The 20,441-nt window shown below is 43.8% G+C and overlaps 1 protein-coding gene and 1 long non-coding RNA gene across 2 annotated transcripts; one reads left to right on the top strand and one right to left on the bottom strand.

The window, feature by feature from the left end:
- Window positions 1–266: 266 nt before the first annotated feature.
- Window positions 267–20,336, top strand: LOC142028505 (myosin heavy chain, skeletal muscle, adult-like). The gene is made up of 39 exons (XM_075022326.1): window positions 267–382; window positions 1,917–2,157; window positions 2,246–2,389; window positions 2,483–2,639; window positions 2,988–3,015; window positions 3,114–3,225; window positions 3,319–3,411; window positions 4,267–4,330; window positions 4,496–4,594; window positions 4,697–4,800; window positions 4,878–5,016; window positions 6,222–6,340; window positions 6,437–6,586; window positions 7,296–7,466; window positions 8,234–8,543; window positions 8,637–8,722; window positions 9,246–9,333; window positions 9,429–9,546; window positions 9,829–9,952; window positions 10,038–10,174; window positions 10,276–10,531; window positions 11,518–11,760; window positions 11,982–12,158; window positions 12,244–12,389; window positions 12,472–12,562; window positions 12,652–13,041; window positions 13,271–13,397; window positions 13,501–13,619; window positions 13,874–14,070; window positions 14,483–14,666; window positions 14,753–14,918; window positions 15,072–15,196; window positions 15,390–15,698; window positions 18,364–18,567; window positions 18,912–19,037; window positions 19,133–19,303; window positions 19,390–19,494; window positions 19,638–19,733; window positions 20,041–20,336. The coding sequence occupies exons 2-39, from the start codon at window positions 1,954–1,956 to the stop codon at window positions 20,194–20,196; spliced, it is 5,835 nt and encodes a 1,944-aa protein (XP_074878427.1). The 5' UTR covers window positions 267–382; window positions 1,917–1,953; the 3' UTR covers window positions 20,197–20,336.
- On the bottom strand, window positions 389–2,001 carry LOC142028506 (uncharacterized). Its single transcript, XR_012649616.1, has 3 exons — window positions 1,878–2,001; window positions 1,109–1,163; window positions 389–1,020 (listed from the first exon to the last, which is right to left on the bottom strand). It is a non-coding gene; the product is annotated as an uncharacterized LOC142028506 (long non-coding RNA).
- Window positions 20,337–20,441: the final 105 nt, after the last annotated feature.

Here is a 20,441-nt window from a genome sequence, read left to right as displayed (position 1 = left end):
CAATGCTTTGCCAAAGAAGGTTTGCCAAAAATTTTTTGACCGAAGAAAGAGCAGGCATCTGTAGCATCTTGCAGACTAGATCGTATAAAATGACCCTGTGACAAGTCTGCCCTGTCTCCACGGAAAGCTTCAAGGTAAGTGTATGGGGTCTGCAGGCTTGCAGGAAGAGGATGGTGCCCTTATGTGCCACAGCATTCCTGCTGCCTCCTGCTCATTTCCAGGAGGGGACTCAATTCTCAGCTCAGGTTTTAAATCTGCTTTCAAGGCACCTGCACATTTTCACTCTGGATTTCTGTGCAACATCAAGTAGGGAGTTGCCATTTCTGTTTTACAGTACTGACCAGCTGCCAGCCTGCAAGCCACCCATCTGGTGTCACGAGAGGTAAGAACCTGATTTATTAATTCTTAGAGGGCAGAGAAAGATCCTTTTGGGTGGGATTTTTGTATGGCTGAATGAATGGCCACTGTTTCACACTATATATTCAAACCCAGTGTGGTCACAGTGGAAGGTGGACGGTAGTGTCCAAGGCTGGTAAGGTTTTCAAGTGAATTGTAGAATCATAGAACAGCCCAGGTTGGAAGGCACCTCAAAAGATCATCTGGTCCAATCTTTAAGTGGCTGTGTTTGAAGACTTCACCACTGATGGCAGACCAGAAAATCCCCATGTGGAAGTTCTTCACTTCTGCTTAACTAACCTAACAGGGAGCGAGCTGTGCTGGCTTCCCATCTTTGCTGTTGCAGCAGTAGAGCTGGACCAAGATGAGCACGGCAGGAAAAAGTGTAAAATTCAATATTTTGTCTCAGATCATGTGAATTAATGTGTTATTTTGTCCAAAATATGTCACAAAAACACTAAAGAAGTAAGAGTAGGAAGAACTGTAATACGAGCAACAAAGCTCTGCTTGTCATCTCTGTAAAACGCAAAGCTGTCATTTGTTCCCCTTACTGCTCTGCCTGTTCTCTACCTCACAAAAAAATGGAAGCTGCAGCCCTCCTCCTCTGTAAGCCACCACCTGTTCCTGCAGGGACAAATAAAGAATTATCATGTTACTCTCTTAGTACAAATACCACACAATATTAAAGGTTGTATAAATACTAGGTACCTACCTCTATATAGGATAGAAATAAATAAATGTTTTCCTCAGCTGCTTGCTGTTGTTTTCTAGGGAAAAAAACCAAACCAAACCAAAACAAAAAAGTAATTTTTTGGAGAAATTAATACTGGCTTTAAAATTCCTTATTTTTTAAATTCCTGAGTTGAGCTTTGAATCTTTGTATTTAACTTTGTTTTCCTCTAAAATTATACTAATTTTTAAACAGCAAAAGAAAATAATAGAAATGGAGCTATGTCAGTGTGTTTTGGAACAGCATTACTCTTCTTTTGACAGACATTGTAGCCATTTATGCCTGGATTCAAGAACTCACTAACATTAGCAAATAATGATATCCTTAATACAATGATGCAAATGTTTTAGAGACTGAAACTGACACATTAAGATGCTCGACTTCTCTGTGTCATTCAAGACAGTGGTGTATGAGCTTTCTGAATTAGTATCACTTGGGAATAAACTGCATTATAATAATTTCAAGTGAATTTTAAAAGAGTGCCTAAGCAGCTGAAAGGAATTTTGAGTTTCTTAACTCCACAGTACAGCGCCTAAATACTTGACTACTAAGTGACTATGGATTATTTCAAATGTGATTTCAGTGCAGTGGACCCTAAGCCAAACGATCTCCCAAAATATAGTTTTCACATTTTCCATAAATGTTGAATCACACCAATGCAAAAATATATAATTACTTTCAAAAAAGTTATGAATAATATTAATATAGTCTATTTCTTTTCCCATCTTTTCTTCTACTAACAAATGCTTACTTTTTGACATATTTGAGCAACATATCTGCTCTTCCGCAGTGTTCTCTGCTGACGAGCCCCTCTGTAAAGTGCAGCCATGTCTTCAGACTCTGAGATGGCCATCTTTGGAGAGGCGGCTCCTTACCTCCGAAAGTCAGAAAAGGAGAGAATTGAGGCCCAGAACAAGCCTTTCGATGCCAAGACATCTGTCTTTGTGGTGCATCCTAAAGAATCCTTTGTGAAAGGAACAATCCAGAGCAAAGAATCAGGGAAGGTCACCGTCAAGACTGAAGGTGGAGAGGTGGGTAAAATGCAAGATTTACAAACAACATTTAATTCCCACTCTGGGCTCTGAGCTGATGTTCATGCACCTTTCTTTGCTCTGGCAGACCCTGACCGTGAAGGAAGATCAAATCTTCTCCATGAACCCTCCCAAGTACGATAAAATCGAGGACATGGCCATGATGACCCACCTCCATGAACCCGCTGTGCTGTACAACCTCAAAGAGCGTTATGCAGCCTGGATGATCTACGTAAGTAGCAGCAGCAGTCTTCCTCTGGGGAGCTAGGAGGAACTGCTCTGCCAGGCTAAGTGGAAGCCAACGTGCTGTCTCCCTTCCTCGCAGACCTACTCGGGTCTCTTCTGCGTCACTGTCAACCCCTACAAGTGGCTGCCGGTGTACAACCCGGAGGTGGTGTTGGCCTACCGAGGCAAGAAGCGCCAGGAGGCCCCTCCACACATCTTCTCCATCTCTGACAATGCCTATCAGTTCATGCTGACTGGTGAGTGGCTATATCTGTGTCAGAGGGATTGTACCATGAAATTCTCTGAAGGGATACTCTGTCTCAGTGCTATGAGGAGACTGTTCCAAAGCTTTCATGGTTCTGATGCATACATACTATTTTGTGTTTTACTCTCTTCACACCATTGTTTCTACTTTTTTAAATTAAAGACACCCTTGCACTCAGTGAGGTGTTCTGGAGGTCTTTTACTTTGTTCGTTTGGTTGGTTGGTTTTTTTAAGTCAAGCTGACACCATGGAGTTGAAAACATTAAACTTACCTGACTATGTTTCATTCTTTCTGTGTTGTTCATTGGGTTTTAACTACTGTATTTCTGCCTCCTTCACAGATCGCGAGAACCAGTCGATCCTGATCACGTATGTACACTCCCTGCTCGGGTCCCCGCTGGGCTGCCCCGTGCCAGGGGACCTCCAGCCTGACCACATGCTCTCTGCTTCTGTCTTTGGTTTGACAGCGGAGAATCTGGTGCAGGGAAGACTGTGAACACAAAGCGTGTCATCCAGTACTTTGCAACAATTGCAGCAAGCGGCGATAAGAAGAAAGAGGAGCAGTCAGGCAAAATGCAGGCAAATTAATAGACAGTGGCTGGAATCAATGCTTTTCTCTATTCCTGACATGATTTTTGGAAAGGATAACGAGCAACAATTATTGTCCTGCAGGGAACGCTTGAGGATCAAATCATCAGCGCCAACCCACTGCTGGAGGCCTTTGGAAACGCCAAGACCGTGAGGAATGACAACTCCTCACGCTTTGTAAGTTGCTTAACCAAATGATTCCTGAAAAATAGTAAGCAGCAGTGTCTGGCAATCATTCTTTTCTGTTATTCAGCCATCGTTTTTTCAAGAGTAAGACTGAATTTTCTTATCATGATTTTATTACTTATCCTAAAGGTAATTCTCCAGATTTCAAAAATAGTGATTCTATGAAAAAAATGAGTTCTGCTTTGCACTGAGATGCAAATGAATATAACAGATCACATGCTGTTTCTCCTATAATGTATTGCAGTGTTAAATGATATTTTTGGTCATTTTTACCTATATTTCTGTTTGTTTGGTAAAAGACAGACAGACAGACAGAATGCCAGGAAGAAAGAGAGGGAGGTTAGGAAAGATGGGAAAGAGAGAGAGAGAAAGAAAGAAAAATGAAAGAAGGAGAGAGAAATAATGAAAGAGAGAAGGAAACAGGGGGGAGAGAGTTTCTACTTGAATAATATGTTTGCTTTATGTCAAATTTAATTAATCAAAAGTGAAATGTTTTTTTTGATAACAAGACAGATTTAAGCAGCTGAAATAGTTAAATGGCTATTTCCATATCATTAAGGTGGCTCCTCTCTGTATGCAGAATATAGTTAGAAGAGTTAGGCTAACAAAATCCACCCATTCCTTCCCATTTGTACATTCAGCATCCATAAAATATACAGCTGTGCCACTGTTTATTTCCATGGTCAAAAATGTAAAACACTCCTTTATGTCAATGGTAGAGATATAGCTGATTCTTAAGAAAATGTGTCTAAGTAGAAGTCTTGTGCCCAGTGGAGTAAATGGCAAAACTTCATTTCAGATATATTCTTATGGTGTAATTCTTAAGACACTTTTATTTCTTCAAAGGGCAAATTCATTAGAATTCACTTCGGTGCCACAGGAAAACTAGCTTCTGCTGATATTGAAACGTGTAAGACACTTTCCTGAACTGTTCACAATCCATCCATTCACCCATGTATCCATACAATACCTTTTCACCCAACCATCTATCCTGCCTTCCCTGGTTTTCTTCCCATCTTCTCCCTACTTTCTTTTTTGCTGTTTCTTCTTGTTTTTAATTAAGTTTTTCCTCTAGATCTGCTGGAGAAGTCCAGAGTCACTTTCCAGCTCAAAGCAGAAAGAAGCTACCACATATTTTATCAGATCATGTCCAACAAGAAGCCAGAGCTAATTGGTAGGAAGAATGACTAACTTGGATGGATATTACTGAACATCAACTCATGTTATCAGTTGCTTGACTAAACTAAGCCTACATGTCCCCTATTCTTACTTCCAGACATGCTTCTCATTACCACCAACCCATATGACTACCACTTTGTGAGTCAAGGTGAGATCACTGTTGCCAGCATTAATGACCAGGAGGAGCTGATGGCTACAGATGTAAGTAACAATTAAAAATGTTGTCCCTATTGTCATCTCTCCCAGACAAAGCTGTTATTTTATTGTTCTTATTGCAGAGTGCCATTGACATCCTGGGCTTCACTGCTGATGAAAAAACAGCCATTTACAAGCTGACAGGAGCTGTCATGCACTATGGCAACCTGAAGTTCAAGCAAAAACAACGAGAGGAACAGGCAGAGCCAGATGGAACAGAAGGTATTAGCAAAATCTGTGGCTGAGCTGTCAGAAATAGAATTAGCAATAATAATTCAGTCTTTGGAAGATGGAGAAAGAGAACAGTGGAAATGTGTAAAAAAGTGTTTAGGTGAGCTAGTATATAGGTATGAAACTGCCATCCAATAAATACCTTTTTTTCAATTATTACCTAATCTTTATTTGAAGTATAAATTGCATATGTGTCCATAATTCTCTTCTGGGCTACCACAGTTCTAGATAGCACAGCCTGATCAGTGTGCTTATATTAAATACCCACTAAGAAGAGAAATATTTTTCAGAAAATATATTTGTGGTTGCTTTTTAAAGAAAATGGAGGCATTAAATTCGGTATTAGAACTTCTCCTTCATAAATCACATGTTATTTAAAACTTTTTCCCAGGTAAAAGGGAGCTTTCCTTCAATTTCTTTCTTCTCCTTTGGAGATTCAAACCCACAACTGTGATTACATAATACTATTATTTGAACATCAGTCTAAGTGAAGCATAGTTACACTATGCTAGGGAAGAACTGACTTAGATTTCTACTTCACAGCTGACTACTTAATCACTTAAATGTTATGTAATGCATACATGGTTTAAAATACTAAGCCCTGTCTGCTTCTTCCAAAGAATGCTCTCAGATGGCCAGCTTCAGGACTGAATTTTTAGGTTTTGATCCTGAATAAATGATTATGCCTGCCTTTCTGCGATGACTATAACAATATGTCTCCAGAAAGGGGCACTTCTTAACTGTTACCTCTAATTTTGGAATGCATTCCCCTTTAGGGTTATAGCTACTGCCAAAAAAATACAGGTAGTCCAAGTGCCTAAGTGTATGTTTTGGATTACACTCAGGTGGCCAACCTGCTAACACTTTGGTGTTTTGTTGCCTCACTTATAGATACCAGTTAGCTCTGGATTGAAGTGATGAACTTTGGCTTTCAGGATGAATTTTTGATCAATACATTGTTTCTAAATGCCTCTGTGAAGATTTTTAGAGAGACATTTAGGAGTACTGCTCTGAAAAGCTTTCAAAACAAAGGTGATCTTTGTTTTAATAACTGTCGTGCTTCCTCCGCGACCCAGTAAGCAGAATTTGATCACAAGGACATTCAATATTGCAGTTGTTCTGGAAAGGGTTCATCACTCAAAATGCTGCATGTCTTGTTAGTCTTAATTCTTCTATCTCCTTGTCCTTCTACTTAGTTGCTGACAAGGCCGCCTACTTGATGGGTCTGAACTCAGCTGACCTGCTCAAAGCCCTCTGCTACCCCCGAGTCAAGGTTGGGAATGAATATGTGACCAAGGGTCAAACTGTGCAGCAGGTAAAAACCAGCTGGTGACTGGGAACCTCCGGCTTGTATCACTTACTGTTTGCTCCAAATATTGTTTTTCTTCTGCTGCATTCTTCTTTATTTCAGGTGAACAATTCAGTGGGTGCTCTGGCAAAGGCTGTCTATGAGAAGATGTTCCTGTGGATGGTTGTTCGCATCAACCAACAGCTGGATACGAAGCAGCCCAGACAGTACTTCATTGGTGTCCTGGACATTGCTGGCTTTGAGATCTTTGATGTAAGGATTCCAGGTTTGAGGGCTGCTCTTGCAAGGGGAGATCACTGTATCAAAGGACTTCCAAGTAGTATTCTTCTGAAAGTTTAGCATGCCAGTCATTTGCAATTTTCTGGGAAAAAAAGACTTCATTTTCTTTTGTAGCATAGAGCAAAATCCTCAGAAGTTTCATCAGTACAAGAACATAACTATGTTGTTTGTATAGAAGTAGCAAATAGAATTTTATATGTTGTAATATTTAGCAGTTTGAGCTTAATGTTAATGATTAAAAAAACCCAACATAGCTACAATAATTTTATGTAAGAGTTTCTAGAGCAGAATTAGGATTTGCAGACCCATTGACAAACATATAATAGGTTAAAGATGTGTAAATTGTTTAAAGGACCAAGGAATTAATAGATTAGTGTTTAATCAGAGCTATCAAGTGTTTAAAATTGGAGACCAGTGCATACATCTTTTTTGCTGAACAAAGAAATGCCAAAGTACTTTATGAATTTTAGAAGATTCACTAGGAATACCTGCTCTGGAAAAAATTCCATTTTCATTATGTGGGTATTTCTTTGGGGAGGTGCATATAGGTTTTACTATGGTGCAGTCCTGATAATACAGTTGTGTTTTAACTGGGGAGATTTATAAAGGGTTGAGAATGATCAAGAACTGTGCGTGTTGACGATGGGTGGTTGTTGTTTGGTTATTTTTTTCCACTGGGAAGTTCAACAGCCTGGAGCAGCTATGCATCAACTTCACCAATGAGAAACTGCAACAGTTCTTCAACCACCACATGTTCGTGCTGGAGCAGGAGGAGTACAAGAAAGAAGGAATTGAATGGACTTTCATTGACTTTGGAATGGACTTGGCTGCCTGCATTGAGCTCATTGAGAAGGTAAATTTTTAATTCAAACTGTCTTGTATTTTCAGGAACTCATTATTTTAAACTGAAAATGGTTAAATGCTATTTATAAAAAAAGGTCTTTTTCATAGTTAGTTTAATGCATTCAGTTTTAGTTGTTGAAATATCTCTTGATCTGTACTATTGCTTATTATGCATTAGAGATATTACAAAGTCCACAGATAACTATGGAAGTCATTCCTCATACACCTTCCATAGGTGGAAGGTATCTCTGCTTGCTTGATTAAAGGATATTTTTCTCAAAAAACACAGAGCAGCTCTCAAAGTAAAATAAATTCTCTTAAGGTTCTGGAATAAAGTTATCTGGACAATACATTTTCTTCTAGATGATTCATAGCAAAGTAAATACAGGCCAATACAGTCAGTGCCTGACCTCTCAGCGCAAGAATCTGAAAGAGATTTCTTGTAGTTATGTATAATTTAGGGAGTTGATTAAAAGTATAAAACCTGAAGTAAATATACAATGGACGCATTTGTAAAAGATATTTTTAAATATCATCTTTCTCCTCCTGATTTTTTAACATGTTTTTTGGTATAAAAAATATTCCTGAATCACTGTGTCATAGTGTGAGTCAAACAGGTGAATCTTTTAAACTCACTCTTTAGAAAGAAATTTTCATCATGGCAAGGGTATTAGTTTGTTTCTCAGCTTCCTGTCTTTTACTGTATTCCCTTTAAGTCCAAGCCGTGATCATATTATTCTACAGGCATTTTCTCTTCTTTATTGTACTGTATTCCAGCCCATGGGCATCTTCTCCATCCTGGAAGAGGAGTGCATGTTCCCCAAGGCAACTGACACCTCTTTCAAGAACAAGCTCTATGACCAGCATCTGGGCAAGTCCAGCAACTTCCAGAAGCCCAAGCCTGCCAAAGGCAAGGCTGAGGCCCACTTCTCCCTGGTGCACTATGCTGGCACGGTGGACTACAACATCAGTGGCTGGCTTGAGAAGAACAAGGACCCCCTGAATGAAACTGTCATTGGGTTGTACCAGAAGTCATCTGTGAAGACATTGGCTTTACTCTTTGCCTCCTATGGTGGAGCGGAAACAGGTTAGTTTTCTAAAACTCATTTCTCCCACCATTTATGATATGTAAAGATGCAACAAAAAAGATAATATTAAAAAACTCTTTTTGTTTTTGAAGAGGCTAGTGGTGGTGGCGCTGGTGGTGGAAAGAAGGGTGGCAAGAAGAAGGGTTCTTCTTTCCAGACAGTCTCAGCTCTTTTCCGGGTAAAGTGTGAATGTCATTATCTGTCAAGTGACATGAACATAGTGTCAAATCTGAGCTATCTAAACTCCTGAATTTCTCATGACCTTGGTTTTATGATGAAAGAATAATAAGTATGAAGTGAGCAGAAGTTATTCACTGTCTTATCCTAGTAATTATCTGTTCAAATTTGGGATTTGTTTCAAGCAGTCTTCAGCTGACCCCCTGAATTTCCTTTAAAAGTTCATTAGGATTCTTTCTGAAAAACATTTTTCAGAACCTGGGATGTAATATAAATATAAATCCTATACATGCTGTTGTTAAAATTTTTATAAAGTAGTCTTTTACTTCCTCCAGACTAAGGTGCAGAATTTTAAAATTCCTTTTAATGAGAATACTTAAGTATATAGAAAATTTCTTTAAATTTAATTTTGAATTTGAAAGCTTATTCCTCCTAAGATTCATTCTATTAGTTCCTTGACATCTACATACACAATATACAGAAGTAAATTTTTTTTACCTAAGCTGCTACACATAATCCCACAGGAGAACCTAAACAAGCTGATGACCAATCTACGGAGCACTCACCCCCATTTTGTTCGTTGCATCATCCCAAATGAAACAAAAACACCTGGTAAGATTCTCAAGCAGAAAGAGAACTTCCTCTGATACAGCCATGCCTGGTCTGCACTGGAGACTGCGGTATTCATTTATGCTCTGAATTGCTAGGTGCCATGGAGCATGAACTGGTACTTCACCAGCTGCGGTGTAACGGCGTGCTGGAAGGCATCAGAATTTGCAGGAAAGGTTTCCCCAGCAGAGTCCTCTATGCTGACTTCAAACAGAGGTAAGAGCTATGAAATGAAGAGATAAGTCAGGTGTCCTCACTGACTGAAATGGCTGGAGATCAGTGCCCTCTCTTCATCTATGACTGATCACCTGAAGATAGTAAAAGTTTCCTTAATTTTGTTATCAGATTAGGACTTCATTGTAACGGTGTCTCTAAACAAGGGATGAAATTCCAACTTCCTCAGCCTCATTCTGCTACAAAGACTGTGGTTAGTCTCAATAAACAGTGTTGACTTATGACCTGAGATTGCCTTCATTCATAGTTCCTCTCACTCCACAGATACAAGGTGCTTAATGCCAGTGCTATCCCAGAGGGACAGTTCATTGATAGCAAGAAGGCTTCTGAGAAGCTTCTTGGGTCAATCGATGTGGACCACACCCAGTACAAATTTGGCCACACCAAGGTACAAACCCTCCTTGACTCACTCACTGCATGTCTGTGCTTTGCGCTACGTGACAGTGATGGGCTGCAACATTCCCTTTCGCAAGGTGTTCTTCAAAGCTGGGCTGCTGGGACTCCTGGAGGAGATGAGGGATGAGAAGCTGGCACAGCTCATCACCCGCACACAAGCCATGTGCAGGGGCTTCCTGATGAGAGTGGAGTACCGGAGAATGGTGGAGAGGAGGTAGACATTCCTCATCCTCAGTCAAAGTCACTGTACTTGGGGGAAAGTGCTGGCACTTGTCATACTGAAAAAATTCAATGTACATTGTAATTATGCTTCAGGGAGTCCATCTTTTGCATCCAGTACAATATTCGTGCATTCATGAACGTCAAGCACTGGCCCTGGATGAAGCTGTTCTTCAAGATCAAGCCCTTGCTGAAGAGTGCAGAATCTGAGAAGGAGATGGCCAACATGAAGGAAGAGTTTGAGAAAACCAAGGAAGAGCTTGCAAAGTCTGAGGCAAAGAGGAAGGAGCTGGAGGAGAAAATGGTGAAACTGGTGCAGGAGAAAAACGATCTGCAGCTCCAAGTGCAGGCTGTGAGTAACATTATTCTACTTGGTTGGTTGGTTGGTTTTTATAGGGGAAATGAGTAAATAAGATCTAACTCTTCTCCCATACTACAGAACTCTCACACTGCACACTAAACTGCCTTACAAAATATTTTAAGCTGAATACCATGTAACTAGAGGTAAAATTCAGGCCACATTCTTTCCCCACTCAGTCTCAGTATTACAAAGTGGAGATCAAGCTAAATAATGACTTTTTAGTCTTAATGCCTACATGTACATGTCTCCATGTGAGTTCATGACATAAAGCCTGTTATAGTCACTGTAGTGTATTTAGTGGAGTAGGGACAGTGATTCAATTGACCAGCTACTCTGCCTTAGTTCAGTGGTCAAAATGAAGAGTCTAGCGCCATTTCTTATGGCATATCTCACCTGAGCTCCTGTAGCTACTGCTCCCAGAAGATGCAGATGCCCATTATGTCCTACAATACAAGTGCCAGCCTTGTACGCTTGTCTACAATGCCATTTGGCCTCTCAGAAACTCAGGCAACATTTAGGCAATACCCTGGAGTTGAAGTGTCCATTTCAGGGAAAGATGAATCTTGTTCTAGCCTCCACTGACTGTATTGGCTGGGTATAAATCAGGAATGGGAGCTTCAAATATTTCCTCAGCGGTAGAATTATTTACCTTTCTCAATACTTCCACATAAATTTGAATATGGCACGTTATAAAATACAATCACTTTCCAAAGGAGAAAAGGAAAACATTGATTAAATCCAAGTAACCCACCGACATACCTGAAATAAGCAAGGTAAAACGTAGCGGAGCTAGACACAGTATCTGATGACAAAAAAGGTCATAAAAAAATAAACCTGATTAAAAACATATTCTAAATTTGTAATTTTTAATGTAATTGTGCAGTAACCTTTTCCCCAAAAAGTAATCTCCAGAAAGGTCTTACTGATGCACACCTGTTCCTTAGCACTAAATAAGCTTTCCTGTATTTTCCCACCAGGAAGCTGATGCTCTAGCTGATGCTGAGGAAAGATGTGACCAGCTCATCAAAACCAAAATCCAGCTGGAAGCCAAAGTAAAGGAGGTGACTGAGAGGGCTGAGGACGAAGAAGAAATTAATGCTGAGCTGACAGCCAAGAAGAGAAAACTGGAGGATGAATGTTCAGAGCTGAAGAAAGACATTGATGACCTTGAATTAACACTAGCCAAGGTTGAGAAGGAAAAACATGCCACCGAAAACAAGGTACACACATGGGGAGTCACATAAAGGGCCAAGACATCACTGACTCTCAGAGTTAGAGCCTGCTACCGTAAGACACCTTGGCTTTGGACAATTCTGAGATGGGCCTTGTCTGAGCATCCAAAGGATAAATGAAAGACTTGGCAAAACAATGCAAAGTGAAAATGTCACCATGCCAGTGAACCTGTTTTCTACCAAATTTTGACTCTTGCTCATATTTGTAGGTGAAAAACCTTACAGAGGAGATGGCAGCCCTGGACGAGACCATTGCCAAGCTGACAAAAGAGAAGAAAGCCCTCCAAGAGGCCCATCAGCAGACACTGGATGACCTGCAGGCAGAAGAGGACAAAGTCAATACGCTGACCAAAGCTAAGACCAAGCTGGAGCAGCAAGTGGACGATGTAAGCACACAGGCATACCTCAAGAACAGGACAGGTACGGAGTTAAACCTGGCTGACGGAGTGCTGATGGTCTTGTTTGTTTTAGCTGGAAGGGTCCCTGGAGCAAGAGAAGAAACTGCGCATGGACCTTGAGAGAGCTAAGAGGAAACTCGAAGGAGACCTGAAGCTGGCCCATGACAGCATAATGGATTTGGAAAACGATAAGCAGCAGCTGGATGAGAAGCTGAAGAAGTAAGTGGGGCTGTGGCGCACCTGAGCACTGTGCTGGTGTACTTTTTGCTTTGAGCTCTGACATGGATTGCTTTGCCCAAAGGAAAGACTTTGAAATCAGCCAGATCCAGAGCAAAATTGAGGATGAGCAAGCCCTGGGCATGCAATTACAGAAGAAGATCAAGGAGCTGCAGGCAAGTCTCTATTGGTTCCCTTCCGCTTTTCAGAAAGACATCAGGTAGGAGGAGGGCATGGGTGTGAAGGGTCCCCTAATGTTCCCCAGGCTCGTATTGAGGAACTGGAGGAGGAAATTGAGGCTGAACGTGCCTCTCGGGCAAAAGCCGAGAAGCATCGGGCTGACCTCTCGAGGGAGCTAGAGGAGATCAGCGAGCGCCTGGAAGAAGCAGGAGGGGCTACCGCAGCTCAGATCGATATGATCAAGAAGCGTGAGGCAGAATTTCAGAAGATGCGCCGTGACCTCGAAGAGGCCACGCTGCAGCACGAAGCCACAGCTGCCGCCCTGCGGAAGAAGCACGCGGACAGCACAGCTGAGCTTGGGGAGCAGATTGACAACCTGCAGCGAGTGAAGCAGAAGCTGGAGAAGGAGAAGAGTGAGCTGAAGATGGAGATTGACGACTTGGCCAGTAACATGGAGTCTGTCTCCAAAGCCAAGGTATGGAAAAACATACTGAAAACAACTTGAAAATAAACATATCTTTTAAAAATATGGTCATGTTACAATATACCTCTCTGTCTCTGTATGGAACTGTATTTCTGACCTTCTAACACCAATGAGCAGTATATAGCTTGCATGTCTGTTGACATTTTTCTGGTGAGAATCGTGGTGCTCAGAATAAGGAGGCATCCGGACACTGATCTTTCATCCTCTGTGATTTTCACAGGCTAATCTGGAGAAAATGTGCCGCACACTGGAAGACCAGCTGAGTGAGATTAAGACAAAGGAAGAAGAGCATCAGCGCATGATCAATGACCTCAATGCTCAAAGAGCTCGTCTGCAGACAGAATCAGGTGACAGAGCCTCCTCTGTGCTATAGAAGGGGAGAGCGTCCTAAACCAGCTTGTTTGGGTCATGAATGACAACAAAAATATTTCCTTTCTGTGTGCTTCTTAGGTGAATATTCACGCCAGGTGGAGGAGAAAGACGCTCTGATTTCTCAGCTGTCAAGAGGCAAGCAGGCTTTCACCCAACAGATTGAGGAACTCAAGAGGCACCTAGAGGAAGAGATAAAGGTGATGACTTTTTCTACAGCTGGCCACTGAAAACAGTCTTAACTTTAACTGCCCAGTGACAACAGGCGCACTGGGAGAAAACTCATTTCTGCAGGGAGTGTGATTAGTGGACTTTGTCCTCCCGACTTACATCTGTCCTTCACTGAAAGCACCTACAACCTCCCAGCAGTCATGTTCCCTGTGTTAAATTAATTCATTGCAAGAGATTTCCCAGGATATTACCATTCCTTGTCCCAATCTCGCTCTCTACCTAGGCCAAGAACGCCCTGGCCCACGCCTTGCAGTCTGCTCGCCACGACTGTGACTTGCTCCGGGAACAATATGAGGAGGAGCAGGAAGCCAAGGGGGAGCTGCAGCGTGCCCTGTCCAAGGCCAACAGCGAAGTGGCCCAGTGGAGAACCAAATACGAGACGGACGCTATTCAGCGCACGGAGGAGCTGGAGGAGGCCAAGTATGTGGGGAAAGTGGGGAAGACAAAAAAAGGGGTAGACTAACAAGGGAAATTTGAAGACACAACAGCAATATTGTCATAAAAAGTTAAAGCTGTGCTTTGTGGCAGGGTAAGGGCTGATGTCAAGTACATCCACCAAAGGGTGTGGTTTAGAAAATGTAGAGGAGAATATTCCCCTGACCGAGAGAATGTTTTCACCTGTGGACAGTAGAGACAGAAGGCACAGTGGTTGTTCAAGGCTGGGAATCAGAACTGGGAAAACAGTGACTGGCTGGGAGAGGGTCTTCACTGTCTGTGCGTAGGATACATACTCAATGAATGGGTAAAACGTCCTGTTGTGAAAGGCCCATCAGCCACACTCCACACCGTCCCCTTTGCTCTCAAACCATGAGCTGTGCTTACCGCCTCCCAGGAAGAAGCTGGCACAGCGCCTGCAAGATGCAGAGGAACACGTCGAAGCTGTGAATGCCAAATGTGCCTCCCTGGAAAAGACAAAGCAGAGGCTGCAGAATGAAGTGGAGGACCTAATGATTGACGTGGAGCGAGCAAATGCTGCCTGCGCAGCTCTGGATAAGAAGCAGAAGAACTTTGACAAGGTCTTTTGGGCTCCGGGCCTGGGGTTCCAGGGCAGGGCATCCCCTCCCGATTGCCACATCCACAGTGAGGTCCTGTTTCTCTTCAGATCCTGGCAGAATGGAAGCAGAAGTATGAGGAAACGCAGGCCGAGCTGGAAGCCTCCCAGAAGGAGTCTCGGTCTCTCAGCACAGAGCTGTTTAAGATGAAGAATGCCTATGAGGAGTCCTTGGACCACCTGGAAACGCTGAAGCGTGAGAACAAGAACTTGCAGCGTAAGTCCCTGGCCCTCTGCTCCTGGCTGGACTTTCTCACAAGCTTGTCTATCTGCCACACTAAACGGGTCTGGGCCAGTTACCTTGGTGCACCAGGGCCTTTCCCCATTCTGCTCTGTGCGTCACCATGCCACTTTTCACCCTTCCTTGCAGAGGAGATTTCCGACCTCACAGAGCAGATTGCCGAGGGAGGAAAGGCGATTCATGAGCTGGAGAAAGTCAAGAAGCAGATTGAGCAGGAGAAATCTGAACTCCAGGCCTCCCTGGAGGAAGCTGAGGTACATGCCCATAATCACTGGTATCTGCACTAAAAATATTAGCAATGGGGAAATGTGGCTAAGAAATGTTTGGTCCTGCTCTGTTCTGGCTGGGGAGTGCAGCCAGCTGAGATTTCCTGAAATATTCTGTAACTACCTAGAAAGCAAGCAGTAGTTTTATCTACTTTATAGACATTTGTGTCCACTTTTCCAGGCCTCCCTAGAACATGAAGAGGGGAAGATCCTGCGCCTCCAGCTTGAACTCAACCAGGTGAAGTCTGAGATTGACAGGAAGATAGCAGAGAAAGATGAGGAGATCGACCAGATGAAGAGAAACCACCTCAGAATTGTGGAGTCCATGCAGAGCACCCTGGACGCTGAGATCAGGAGCAGGAATGAAGCCCTGCGACTGAAGAAGAAGATGGAGGGAGACCTGAATGAAATGGAGATCCAGCTGAGCCATGCCAACCGCGTGGCTGCAGAGGCACAAAAGAACCTGAGAAATACACAGGCAGTGCTCAAGGTATGTTAAGCTAAGGATGTGCACATAGGTGTCTAGCTTGTCTAATATCGTTGAATCATAGAATGGTTTGGGTTGAAGGGGACCTTGAAAGATCATCCAGTCCAGCCCCTCTCCCAGGGGCAAGGACATCTCTTCGTAGATCAGGCTGCTCAAAGCCCCATCCAACCTGACCTTCAACACTGCCAACGATGGGGCATCCACAGCATCCTCTCACTGGGTTCCAGGGACAAGAGATCAGCAACTCCCCCTTCTCTTCCCCTCCTCAAGAAACTGTAGAGGGCAATGAGGTCACCCCTCAGCGTTCTTCTCTCCAAACTAGACAAACCCTGTGTCCTTAGCCGCTCCTCAGAGGACATGCCTTCCAGCCCTTTCACCAACTTTCTTGGCCTCCTCTGGATGCACTCAAGACCCTTAACATCCTTTCTAAATTGTGAGACCCAGAACTGCACACAATACTCAAGGTGAGGCCACACCAAAGCTTAATACAACAGGAATACAGCTCCAACTGTGCCTTAGCTTTCCTGATCCTACCCCTACACATCCGGGCAGCATCCCTATACTCTCAGGATACATGTCTTTGGTTCCACTGCCTAGGCATTTCCTTCTTACACTTCAGTTTGACCAGGAGGTCCTTACTCAGCCATGCTGTTCTCCTGCCTTCCTTGCCTGATTGCTTACACATGGGAATCGAGAGCTCTTGCACTCTAAGGAAAATGTTCTTAAAGGGCTGCCAACTCTTTTGTGCTCCTTTATCCCTGAGGGCACTTTCCCAGAGGGTCTCACCCAGTAATTCCTCAAACAACTGGAAGTCCGCTCTCCTAAAATTCAGGGTCTCGACCTTACCCTTCATCTGGCCCATATCCCTCACAATTGGGAATACCACCAGGGCACGATCACTGCAGCCCAGGCTGCCATCAGTTTTGACATCTCTAATTAGTTCGTTTGTGTTGGTAAGCAACAGGTACAGTAACGCTTCTCCTCCGGTTGGGCTGTCTATCCTCTGGATGAAGATGCTATCCTTGATGCACTCCAGGAGTCTCCTGGGCTGCTTACAGCTTGCTGTGCTGCTTTTCCAGCAGATGTCAGGGTGATTGATGTCCCCCAGCAGGATCAGAGCCTGCGAGCATGATGATTCCCATAGTTGAAGTAATACCACTTCGTCAACAGGCTCCCCTCGGTCAGGTGGCCTGCAGTAAACACCCGCCACGAGGTCTCCTTTGTTGGCTTGGCCTCTAATGTTCACTCATAAGCTCTCAACCTGGCTCATCACTGTTTTTCAAAGACAGCTCTGTGCAATCAATCCATTTTTTACATAGAGGGCAACCTGCCCGCCTCTCCTTCCTTGCCTGTGCCTTCTGGACAGTTTATGGCCATTGATTGCAGCACTGCAGTCGTGTGATTCATCCCACCAAGTTTCAGGGTCAGCGATTAGATGCACAGTGGTTTCCAGCTCCTCCTGTTCATTACCCATGCTACATGCATTGGTATAGAGACACTTCAGATGGGCTATCAACCATATCACCTTTTTAGGGGAACAAACTCCAGTTCTTTTGGAGCATTTCACAGATGTTTTCCTGTGGCTTCCTAACATATCAGCAGCCCCTGGCTCTTCTCTGTGGCTCAAAACTCCATTCTCTTCCCCTGTTAAGTCTAGTTTAAAGCCCTGGCCAGCTTGTTGGTGAAGACCCTCTTGCCCCACTTGGTCAGGTGAATCCCATCTGCTCCCAACAGACCGAGCTTCTCAAAGGCAGATCCATAATCATAGAAGACAAAACCTTGAGTTTGGCACCAGCTAGACAGCCAGGCGTTCACCTGTTCAATTTGTCTCCTCCTTCCTGAACCCCTCCCCCTGACTGGGAGGATAGAGGAGAACACCACCTGTGCTCCAGATCCTTTTAACATTGCTCCGAGGGACATAGAGTCTCTTTTGATGGTTATACGTTGCCTTGTTGCAATATCATTAAAGCCTACCTGGAATACTAGGAGCGGATGATAATCTGAAGGGTTCACCAGGCCTGGCAACCTCTCTGACACCATGAATGCAAGCTGTTTGTAGGCAGCAAACTTCTCTAGAGAAATTGTCTGGATGGTAAATGGGTGTTTTGGTGCCTCTCAGTAAGGAATCTCCCATTGCTAATACCTTATGTGCTTTTCTGGTGGCACTGGTTCTAATGTGAGTGGGTTTTCTCTCAAGTTGGATCAACTTGACATGGTTGAGTTTTCCCGGGTCCTGTCAGTTACTCATGTGCTCTTCATTTTTCAAGCCCAGAGTATCGTGTCTGTTATGTAGTGGCACTTCTAGAGGATGGGGGAAGGTTCTTTCTACTGCCCCAAGCAGGGACAAAGGTCCAGTTTCCTTCACCTGGTAAGCTACTTTTGTCAGTCAGCTGGAGTTTTAATTCAGGCTTACCTTCCCCTGGCGCTGCCTTAAATTTAGGCAGGGCTGTCACTCAGCCTGGGACAGTGTGCAATACCACGTATCGAACTCCTCTGCTCGCATTCTTAGATACTGTGCATATACTGACATAATAATTCTGCATATAAATACATATCATATCTATAAATATATATGTATTATACTGACATAATGATTATTAGACTGGTGGTAATTGCCATTGTGCAACAGTGCTGTGCTGCCTTCTAATTTCTCTTTTCTCTCTTAAAGGATACCCAGATACACTTGGATGATGCTCTCAGGACACAGGAGGACCTGAAGGAGCAGGTGGCCATGGTGGAGCGCAGAGCAAACCTGTTGCAGGCTGAAATTGAGGAGCTACGGGCAGCCCTGGAGCAGACGGAGCGGTCGAGGAAAGTGGCTGAGCAGGAACTGATGGATGCAAGTGAGAGAGTTCAGCTCCTCCACACTCAGGTTAGATTCATGACATTCAAAATCTCAAGAGCCATTTTATTTTTCCCTTTCCAGGTTTTTTCATCCTTGTAAGTTCTTAAATCCTCTCTTGTAATAGAAAGGCTTGTACAAAGAATTGGATTATAGGTAAATGAGTAGGATTGCGTTAACAGGAGTCAGAAGTGCTTCTTAAGATTTTAAGAACTCTACGCTCTCTAGCTGTGTATGACCTGACAGGATGCACCATTTGAAGGAGGATGCTAATATTAGACATAGAGATGATAAGTTTAAATTTAAACAGTAAATTCCTAAGGTAAGTGTTCTGTTTTGCAACTAACTGGACAGTATTTTTTGTTGTTCAACAGAACACCAGCTTGATCAACACCAAGAAGAAGCTGGAAACAGACATTGCCCAAATTCAGGGTGAAATGGAGGACACGATCCAGGAGGCCCGCAATGCTGAAGAGAAGGCCAAGAAGGCCATCACAGATGTGAGCTGGGGGCTCCCTTCACTGCTAATGATGGATATAGTCTCACCCAGAATGTCTCCAGCCTGAAAATGGCTTTGATCCCTTGCTCTCATCAGGCGGCCATGATGGCAGAAGAGCTGAAGAAGGAGCAGGACACCAGCGCCCACCTGGAGAGGATGAAGAAGAACCTGGACCAGACGGTGAAGGACCTGCAGCTTCGTCTGGATGAAGCCGAGCAGTTGGCCCTGAAGGGAGGCAAGAAGCAAATCCAGAAGCTGGAGGCCAGAGTGCGTAGGGCTTTGGTTTGTGCATGAGTGAGCATGTCCCTTGGAGAGATACCAGGGAAGCTCCAAAGATGGGCTTCTCATTGCAGGTGCGGGAGCTGGAAGGGGAGGTTGATGCTGAGCAGAAGCGCAGCGCTGAAGCCGTGAAGGGTGTGCGCAAGTACGAGAGGAGGGTGAAGGAGCTGACCTACCAGGTAAGGCAGGAGGCCGCCTTGGGCTGACAGAGTTTTCTCACAGCAAGTCAGATTTTGTGCACCCCATCCCCAAGGGGAACTGTTAACCTCACATGATGCAGAACCAACAATTCATTCTCTTTCCTGCTTGCCAACCACTCCAGTCTGAGGAAGACCGTAAGAATATTCTCAGGCTGCAGGATCTGGTGGACAAGCTGCAAATGAAGGTGAAATCCTACAAGAGACAAGCTGAGGAGGCTGTAAGTATTGCTCGAAGAATGGGCAAGAGCCACCTTCCATTGGGGCAGCACGCTCATTGAGATGAGTATGAATAGCAGGAAAGGGGCATGAAAGAATCTCCCAAGACACAACAGTCTTGGCCACACCATTTTCTATGGTGTCACGAGGCCTTGCTGAGTTCTGGGCACCCTGCAGCAGTCAGTGATGAACTGAGGGAAATTCTGCAGCCTGTTTTATACAGGACGTCAGACTAAACAAACCCAGGGGCCACATCCACTGACTGAGAAGTTCCTGAATCCTCACCACCGACTCCCTCTCCCCACACAGGAGGAGCTGTCCAATGTCAACCTCTCCAAGTTCCGAAAGATCCAGCACGAGCTGGAGGAAGCCGAGGAGCGGGCTGACATTGCAGAGTCGCAGGTCAACAAGCTCCGAGTGAAGAGTCGGGAGTTTCACAGCAAGAAGATAGGGGAGGAAGAGTGAGGATGTCATGAGGCAGCAAAGTGACCTGAGGGCTGCACAGAATGTGAACCTCTCAGTCGCTTTCTTCTTCAATGAGTCTTTGTAACCAAGTTAATGTCTAGAGAATAAAGAACGTAGATTCCTTTGCATACACAGCAGAAGCAGTGGTTTTGGTTGTTCCAACTCATTTGTGCAGTTACATAAGTTTGGGGCATGTTCAAATGAAACATTTTGTTTCACTTTAACCCCTGGATAGCAGTAGAGCT

The sequence above is a fragment of the Buteo buteo genome, unplaced genomic scaffold (assembly GCF_964188355.1).
Source record: "Buteo buteo unplaced genomic scaffold, bButBut1.hap1.1 HAP1_SCAFFOLD_512, whole genome shotgun sequence".
Lineage (NCBI taxonomy): Eukaryota > Metazoa > Chordata > Aves > Accipitriformes > Accipitridae > Buteo > Buteo buteo.
The sequence above is the reverse complement of the archived record's forward strand: the minus strand, read 5'-3'. Positions and strand labels throughout refer to the sequence as shown.

Excerpts from the sequence above, each read along its gene's own strand:
- LOC142028505 (XM_075022326.1), top strand. The coding sequence starts at position 1,954 with ATGTCTTCAGACTCTGAGATGGCCATCTTTGGAGAGGCGGCTCCTTAC. Across the intron at positions 12,563-12,651 it reads AGAAGATCAAGGAGCTGCAG|GCTCGTATTGAGGAACTGGA; the intron begins GCAAGTCTCTAT and ends AATGTTCCCCAG. Across the intron at positions 13,620-13,873 it reads ACCTAGAGGAAGAGATAAAG|GCCAAGAACGCCCTGGCCCA; the intron begins GTGATGACTTTT and ends CTCTCTACCTAG.